The 9,419-nt window shown below is 35.6% G+C and overlaps 1 protein-coding gene across 1 annotated transcript; it reads right to left on the reverse strand.

The window, feature by feature from the left end:
• Window positions 1-7,897: 7,897 nt before the first annotated feature.
• On the reverse strand, window positions 7,898-9,382 carry LOC111456332 (zinc finger protein JAGGED-like). The gene is made up of 5 exons (XM_023098161.1): window positions 9,330-9,382; window positions 9,161-9,249; window positions 8,809-8,940; window positions 8,564-8,651; window positions 7,898-8,393 (listed from the first exon to the last, which is right to left on the reverse strand). The coding sequence occupies exons 1-5, from the start codon at window positions 9,332-9,334 to the stop codon at window positions 7,919-7,921; spliced, it is 789 nt and encodes a 262-aa protein (XP_022953929.1). The 5' UTR covers window positions 9,335-9,382; the 3' UTR covers window positions 7,898-7,918.
• Window positions 9,383-9,419: the final 37 nt, after the last annotated feature.

Raw genomic sequence — 9,419 nt, forward strand, 5'->3', positions numbered from 1 at the left:
AAAAAAAAAAAAAAAAAAAAAAAAAAAAAAAAAAAAAAAAAAAAAAAAAAAAAAAAAAAAAAAAAAAAAAAAAAAGTCAGGATCCTCAAAACAGAACTATGCTCATGAACTCTGAACTCCAGGACCTCGATAGCTTGGTATCACTCTATTTAATAGACCAAGACTTGCTTCGTGCGCTATTTCACCCTAGACCTCCACCTATATCGTACACTATGATCACATAGTTTCCACATGGTAATTGGTGGGATGTTTTGCTCAGATGCTCGTAGGATGTCCTACTCAGTTTTACAGGATGTCAGACTCAAACTATGTCGTGGAGGATGTTGGGGCCATTATGTGCTCAATCCAAATTTCGAATTCCAATCCAAATTTTAGACATAAGTTTTTCTTCGATTATGTTAGGGAACTGCTTTAGTATAAGAACTAGTGTTTATGTATTGTGCGTAAGAAAATGAAGTAAATATCTGAATGGGATCCACTCTCCTTAAACCCATCCTAAAGTGAGGGACCATATAAGTATATAAGCCATGACATAGGTAACAGGCTGATCCCGGCTTCAAAACTCAAAATTTAGAACCTCATAACCTAAACTCTTAGAATAGAACTCACATGCTATGCCTTATGATCAACTTTAGAGTATGGTACCTTAACTTTAGTCAAGGATACGATAAATAACCTACAAATTTACTGAATATTTTATACTCGCTTTAGTTCTTTACTGTTTTTCAAGTAATGAGTAGATTTTGGTCGAGGACAGGAGCAATCTAGAGTAGATAGCCATAGAGATAGCCTAGATTCGAGAGTTTCCTTCAAACTTTTGTGTCTTTTTTTCTCGATTTTTTTAAAAGTGGAAAGTTTTACCATATTTTATGATCCTTCCATGTCAGTTCACAGTCGCATTCAACACTTCAAACATCTCGAAAATCGAGTCATGTATAGAAAGAGTAGGGATCATACTTCTTTTGAAGTACCTTTCCTCTAATGATGCCATTGTTCTTGGGACCAATAGTTTGAACTAAGGTCTATGACATCTTCAACATTAAAAAAGGTGCACTTATGGTCTCCATCTGTCTTGTTGGAGTGAGAACGAAGTTTGAAGTATAAAGAATTAAATTAAAATAGTTAAAAGAAGAGGGATACCAAAATAAAAGTTGAAGCCGTAAGAGTAAAATTGGTAGAAATGGAATTAAAAGAAAATAAAAGAGAGAATGGATAATTGAATGAAGCAATAAAAGAAGGGGGTGTGGGTGTGGGGATTATGATGATTCGGTGAAGGGGTAGGTTAGAGGGCTAAGAAAGGGCTATAAAGCAGCTTTAAACATTCCTTGTTCATTTATTGCATCAACGAAGGCGAGCCTATCGCCGTCCACTTTACCTGCGGCTCAAAGCTATTGCATGAATTCATCTCTTTCTTTCTCTCTCTTCTTGTGTTGCGTTTCTGACAGTTAAATGCAACTTTTTTAGTGTAGTAGTTCTGGCCCTATAACACTCACAAACATCCACACCTCTCTTTCTCTCTCTCTCTCTGCTTTGTGCCATCTTCCTCAGCCTCCTCTCAACTCTCCTACCTTTCTTTGCTTATATCTCATCATCTTGGGATCAAACACATATGTGCCGTGTTGCGTTGTGTTCAATGGAACAGTTCTTTTTCCATTGGGTCTCTTTCTATGTATTATCATTTTCTCCTCACACCTTCTAGTATTATATACTTTTTATTTTTTTCCCAAAACACACCACCTTCAATCCCTTTCAAATCATCACCTTTTTTACTCGATTCTTTTTCTTTTAACTATTTCTTAAATTCCTATTATTAAAAAAATTCACCTTTTAGCACCCCAATTTTTTCAAGTATTAGTTAGCCCTTATTGTTAATTGTTTTTAATAATTAATGTAATATAAATCAAATTTATATGTTAAATTACAAAGTTGGTCCTTACAGTGTAATAGTTTAGTTATTATATTTTAAAATTTGTAATAATTTAGTGTTAATTGCAATATCAATATTGTTAATATATATATAGATGGAGAAATAAACTAATAAAAAAAATGTACTTATAAACTAGAAAAAGTAAGTGATGTAATTTAGAGATAAAAGAGAGAGCAATGTTCTGTTATGTTGGAAGAGCATAAAGAAGGCAGGTGGGGGCTACCCCACCAAAATAGGGTAAGCAAGAAAAGGGAGGGCCCGGTGAAAAGGTTGTTTATAGGCAACATGGTGTGTGTGTGTGTGTGTGTGTGGATGTATAAGGCGAAGATGTTTGGTGCAGCTTAAGTCTAGCTATCTCTGCCCATCGTCTTGGCCTACCCAATTAGGGCTACTCTATGGCTTATGCCTTTTTTTCTTTTGTAATTGGTTGTTTCCAAATACGCACAAATGTTTATCTGTTTTACATGTAGACCTCAGCGACCTATTTAAGCTAGTTTTATTAACTTGGGTTTTGCACTTTTCAGTACCTGATTCCCCAACATCTTTCTCTCCCAACTCCTACCCATAAATAATAAATATTTAATTAGTAAGGGTATTAGGGTTTTTGACAAACAGGGTAACCCTAACCCTAACCCTAACTAAATAAAATTATCACTGAAAAAGGTGCTTCTTATACTTCCACACCCCAATGCCCGATGCCCGATGCCCGATGCCCAATCCCACCGCTACTTCCACACACCCAATAAAAGTTGGTATCTCAAGATATCATTCATTAGTGTCCTGTTTTTTTGTGTTTTAGCTGTGTGGATTTTTTCTTTTCATTTACTATCAAATCAATATTACTCTTCTACCCGTTTCTTTTTACCATTTTTATAAACTAAACTTATTATGAGGAATGTATTCTATGTTAGTTGGAGAAAATTTTTTGGATGTATCAATTGTGTTAGTGACCTGAATACTCTTCTACCCGTTTCTCTATTTTTTAGTTGGGTTATCAGATTTTCTTTATGTAATTATTTGAAAAGTTTTACTTATCTACAATACACGTTGCATTAATAATTAAAATCTCATAAAACTCAAATATTAAATATTCATAAGTGACAATGTCATTACAAAAGTCAAATATAATAATCTTAAAAGTAAAATAAGGTTGGCTTGCGTTATATCCCATTTTCAAATTAGTCGAAGTTGACTCGACCAAAGATATGTCAACCTGAGAATCATTTTGGATTTTTACTTTTCTAAAAATACAACCGAACTCAAAATCCAACTGAAACAATTAACCCAAGTCAACATTTATAGCTTGGATTAGATAGTTTTATTTATTACAAAAAGTTTATTAATGATGAACAATAAATATATATAAATATACACATATATATATATATATATATATTATATTATATTATATTTGTTTTTTTTTTTTACAACAATCCAAGTAATTAATTTTCTTTTGGTTACCAAGTGGTGCAAACTGAACATTCAAGATTATAACTCAAAGTTATCCAAATCCAACGAAATATTTAAATATTCACAAAAGAGAGAGAAAAAATAAAATGTTTCATAATTTTACTTTCTTTTTTGAAGTTCTAAAACTCTTACTCAATTCCATTGGACTAAAGACAAAGATTTAAACATTAACGTGATTGAAGTTTCAAGCTTTCAAGTTTACCTGTTCTTTTCACCATTTAGCCGTTCGAGGTTAGATATATCGTTTTTTTAAAATATAAAAATAAACTAAATAAAATTGAAGAATTCCCCATAAATACTGGTATTAATTTTCTAACTCTTTCGTTTAAAAACCATCCATGGAAACATCATCACACTCTATGATTGCTAGCACCATCACACTCTATGATTTAAATATCTCATATCCTCTAATAAAGTAAGTTGCTAATATAGTTTAGTTAGCTACTCTCTAATAATTTCTAATAATTCTTATATAACCAATAGAGAAGCGACCCTTATATCCTCCAGGTATCTTATTTGACCTTTGAATAGGTTTATTAATAGTTAGAAACACTCTAAACAATCCTTACACAAAAGTCTAATGACAACTTATCATGTGCATCTATACTTCCATCCTACCACATATCATATGCCTCAATACTAAAGCTCACAAATATGGATTGTAGATATGATAATATAAATCACACAACTAAATAACCTAATATGCTTTCTTCCCTTACTACCAATTACAATTTAAGAAGTTTCAATACACCCAATTCAACCATAAAATCAATAACAATTCCTATTATAAGCTTAACTCTAATAGGAAGTTTCAAGTAACGACTTACCTCAATTATAGCTCGGTACTAGCCAAATGATGCTATTTTCCTCATGCAAATTCTCTACTTCCTTCTAAATGAGTCATAAACTCAAGTATAATATCTGTACAGTCCAAACCAACTCGAAAAATGATAAAAATAAAAATGAGGTCAAATCGATCCAATTAGAGGGAAAAATGGTCAAACTAGTTCATTTGCCCCTTGCACAATGTCACGGTCGTGCCTTTTCAAATATGCGGCATTGTGATTTTGAGATGCTCATGACCAACCTTGAAAGAAACCCAAGTCTCATATATATTTTTCACCCGGTTTTGTAGATTCGTCGGACCTTAGGCAAGGTTTGTCTTCACCAACCAAACATCGGTCGTGTGGAATCCAAACTTGTTCAGACACACATGCAGCTTGTGTGTGTATGTTTAGTCATCTATGACACAGTCGAATTGAATCTACACTAGGCCAAGTCATATGGCTCGACCTTGCCTCTACTCAGGGCCAAGGTCTCCCATGCAACGTCGCATCCAACATAATCTTGGTTCCCAATACACATGCCCTTCATGTCTTGATGCCATACCAAGTTATGGGGCATCGTTAGCCATCGTAGCTTACTCGACCATGCCATCGAGAATAGGCTCACGTGTCCATCGAGACATTGGCCTCCCATGTCCATGTCATGTCATTTACGGATACCGTACCAAATAGCGAGTGCAAAATCCAACCTCTGATACATGGGCAAGGTCGTAATATCGGCACACTCGTGGTGTCTAGTACTAGTCCTTAAAAAACGCATTTCAAAGGAAGTGATCTGAGACACTCGTCTCAAAACACTCGCCTTCACTGTGACACATGCATGTGCCACAGGGTAGCTCGCTTAGGCCCATGATCTAGGGGTGGTGGAGAGCTGACGTCATATCTCCCCCTATTGTACATTTTGAGGCATTTTCAATGCTCCTCAAGCAGATGTGATTTTGACAAACCTTGCCTCTACTCGGGGCCAAGGTTGCCCAATTTGGCGAATATTCATATTTCATATAGACGGACTTGACTCTAGAACATCACGCCTAAACTTCTTTTGGAACTCGAATTTTTGAGGTTAAGGCCTGGTGCCCTACTCGACCCTTCAATAAGCCTATCTTTGACATTCGTGACTACTTGTGGCCTATGTTGCTTATGTCTCGTCTTCTCTTCAATACCCACTCTATGTGATGTGTTAGATAATGCACTATTTTCCTTGGTCATATCATGACACTTATCTAGGCCCTCGTGTGGTCGGATGTGCGCCACTTCTCTTATCACAATGTGAGGGTCACAACCTACTCTATTCATAGTACGAGAGAAGTGGCGCCCATCCAGCCACACGAAGGCTTAGATGAGTGTCATGATATGACCCATGAAAAATCCAAGCTTATGCCCAATTTTGCCTTTGTCTCTTTTTCTTACTTCATCAAGCTCGATTTTGTCCTAATTTGGCTTCAATCTTGATAGTGTCCATCAAGAAAATCCAAGGAAACAAAAATCAAGCAAAATCATTGATTATACAAGGATATACCGAATAGTTTATTATTTATTCTTAAATAGACCATAAAATTACAGTTTGAACTTATGCGAGCCATATGAGCATGCAAGATAGTTCTCCTCCTAAATTGGATACACAAAATTCTTATCCATCGTTTTATGAAGGAAATTCTCACAAACTCCCTCTAAATCTTTAACCATGAGTTTCATTTCTAGATTTTTAGGCAAAGAAATTCATCCAAATCTACTCGATTTACCTCAAATTAATCCCATAATTCAATTCATCCTCCTCCTTCCCTCCTAGCCTTGCTAGGGGGTTAAACTGCAAAATAATAATAACAATAATAATAATAAAAAAAATCAACATTTCATCATCGACAATACAATCGCGTGGCCGCCATTTTTTTTTAGTGTGAGAATTTCTAATTTTTTTTTCTTTTATTTTTCACTTTCCTATTTCTTTTTTCCATTTTTTTTCCTCTCTCCATTTTTAAATTTCCGATATTACAAAGATCAAACTAAAAATTAGAAAATAACTTTAGGATTCCATAAAGGTAAACATATTATATTTAAACACATGAGAAATTTATATACAAATGTGTTTGAAAAAATACACTATATAAATGAAGCTCTAAATCTTATATATGACTCCCGTCTAAAATTAAATCTATGGCCTCTTAGCTTTATTAGGCTTTTTTACTGGTTGGTATCTTAGATATCATTTGCAAACAAGAAGGATGGAACGAATGAATATAAAAATACTTAGTATTTAGTATTTTAATAGACACTAAATAAATGTCTATGGAGTCTCATGGTGAACTTAAGCTCTAGTGAACTTAAATTAGGATTCCATACTCTAAATTGATGGCAATTCACTCCTCTCTTCTAAGCTTCTCACCCGTTACAGTCAGCAAGACCTAAGACCTTAACTTTCATACTCTCTAGTTTTTATAAGTTTATTTCATCATCAAATTCACATAACTTTAACTCAAAAATTGGATTTGCATTATTCAACTCTTTTGAGCACACTTAAATTAGGTATCACGTGATTCTAGTTTATCTTAACATATCTGAATGATTAAATTCATTAAGGTATCACGTGATTCTAGTTCATCTTAACATATCTGAATGATTAAATTCATTAAGTCTCGAGTAATACTTATGGTCTCAATAACTCTCCGCCTAACAAATCAATTTATGTTATAGGTGAGGTTCAATTTATGCTGTAATCCAACTCTAAGACATATATAACTTATGTTTCCACCGACCTATTTTAAATATAGATCCGGTTTATGTATACAATTTACTATTAAAGATTAAAAAAAAAAATCTTTAGTAAAATTAGTATTGTAACCTAATAATAAGGTCCACAATCATGAATTGGTACTCCATTTAGCACAATTAAGCATCATAACATATCATCATATGGGTCATCAATAATCAATTGATACCAAGTACTTCACGATCTATTAGTCAACTAACATGCGTTAGTAAGCCACGTGTCATCAATTTAGTCATGTACCATTCATGTATGCAATAATAAATTCAACTTTGTGCTTCAACAAATTAAAATTATGAATTTAATAATATTTCAATAAGTTTAGGTAGAATGAAAATAAAATAGGTAGTACCTTGATTAATACATGTTGGTGGTGAAATTATGATTCAAATGTGTTGAATGAAAAATGAATAATAAGTAAATAAAGATAGAGAAGGAGTATTATTTAGAATTAAAAAAAAAAAAAAGGAAAAAGGAAAAAGGAAAAGGGATGCAAAAAGAAGCGAAATTGCAAAAAGGGGGGTTGGGAAGTTTCAGTTCATATCTAACTTCTTGTCCCATCAGTCTCTCCTTTCAGAGTTTGCTCCTTTTTCACAGATAAGGCAGTAGAAGACAAAAACACACACCCTCTTCAATCCTCCAATACATCTCCATGCCAAACTAAGCCCACCTTCTTTCTCACCTCCAAACCTCTTTCATTTTAACCAAACTAAAATTTAAAAATAAAAACACAACACTCCTCTCACCTCTTCTTTCCTTCTATTATATTATGACCCCATTTGTCAGTTTCTTCTGTCTCTCTCTCTCTCTCTCTCTCTCTCCCTCTCTCTCTCTGGCTGGCGTGTCATTTCAGAATTTAAATTACATAACTCAGAACTTTTTTTTTTTGGTAAAAAAAATCTAATCTTCTTTTTAGAACCCATCTTGAAACCGATTGATCGAAGAGGGAACGTCCAAACGCTGCTGCTGTGATCCGTCTCTTCCGCTACCGCTCTCCCGTCCGCCGAACGTCGCTGCTGGACCCACCGGAGCTCCGATGCAAGTGTAGCTACTCGACTCCATGGAGCTTCTCGTCGACCCGTAGTTCATGGTCTGGTGGCTGCATTGTGCGGGGTTCCCTAAGACGTGACCCACATAGTAGTCGTTGATGGAGGCTTGCGGTGGAGGATAGTATGAAGGGAAACTGGATGGCCGCGAGGGGGAGCTGTATAGATATGGCTGGTGAGGTGGCGGAGGAGGCGGTGGTGATGGGGTCGGCGGCAGAAGGGTAGTTGGGGAAGAGCCTGGGAACATTCTTGTTGGGAATCTGAGAGACAACGTTGGATCACTTCCTACGCCGCCGCTGCCAGCTGTGTGGTAGCTCCCCGGTGTCATTGAGTGGCAGCACCTAAAATGTTAAAAAAACACAAAATTTATTTAAAATATATATATACTTTGAAGGGAAATCAGCTGAAAACTAAAATATTAAGTATTGTAATTATATATATGAAAATGTTGTAATTTTTGTAATTTTAAAAATATAGGTTAATGGTAATACATTTGAGATGAATGGAATACCCTAAATGAGGAGGAGGAGATTGGACAGCCAGATTATCGTTACTGAAAACAAGCTGACGAGCTCGATTCAGTGTCTCTGTCTCTCTCTCTGACCAAAAACCAAACACAAATGGAGTCAAAAATCAAATCATACACAAACAAACCTGCAACTAATAATTCACCCAAAAATCCCTCCTTTTCTCATGTCTCTCTTTTCACATCATTAACAAAAACAAAAGCCAAAAAGAAAAGAAAAGTGAGTTTGCCTTGGCGGTGGCGGTTCATGTGGCCACCAAGAGCCTGGGATTTGCAGAACTTGAGGGAACAAAACCTGCATTCATACACCTTTCCGGACTCCTCATTTCCCTCCTTCCCTCCACTTTTCTTTTTCCGATGACCTGCAAAACCTTACAATTTCTCTTCAAATCTTTTCATTGTCAATTGAAAATAAGAGACCCATTGAGTGTGTTGAAAAGGGGTTCTTTTAATTTGCATGAAAGGAGTTAAGAATCCCAAATCATTGGGCTAAAGAGAGAGGAGCGGAAGTTGGTTAAAGTGGTCCTTTTTTTGGCACCAAACAAAAGGAAAAAGGAAAGTGGGGAATAGGGTTTATGTTACCAGTAGAGGTATCTTCGATAATCTGTTTGCGATCTCTGATATAATCTTCTGGTAAGTTGTTGAGGTCTAAAGGGCTGCCTTGGGATCTCCTGCAAACCAACAAAACAGGATATGAATTAGAGAGATGGAGAGGGAAAAGGAGAGAGGTTTGTTGTGGGGGAAGACCTACATCATAAAACAGGCAGAGAGAGGCAGAGAGAAATAGAGAATTAAGGGGAGTGTGTGTGTGTGTGTGGGGGGGGGGGGGGGGGGGGGGGGG

Source organism: Cucurbita moschata, unplaced genomic scaffold (genome assembly GCF_002738365.1).
Source record: "Cucurbita moschata cultivar Rifu unplaced genomic scaffold, Cmos_1.0 Cmo_Scf00002, whole genome shotgun sequence".
Taxonomy (NCBI): Eukaryota; Viridiplantae; Streptophyta; class Magnoliopsida; order Cucurbitales; family Cucurbitaceae; genus Cucurbita; species Cucurbita moschata.

Coding starts and splice junctions, on each gene's coding strand:
- LOC111456332 (XM_023098161.1), bottom strand. Junction 8,941..9,160: donor TATCGAAGATACCTCTACTG/GTAACATAAACC, acceptor AAGGTTTTGCAG/GTCATCGGAAAAAGAAAAGT. Junction 8,652..8,808: donor CATGAACCGCCACCGCCAAG/GCAAACTCACTT, acceptor GTTTTTGGTCAG/AGAGAGAGACAGAGACACTG.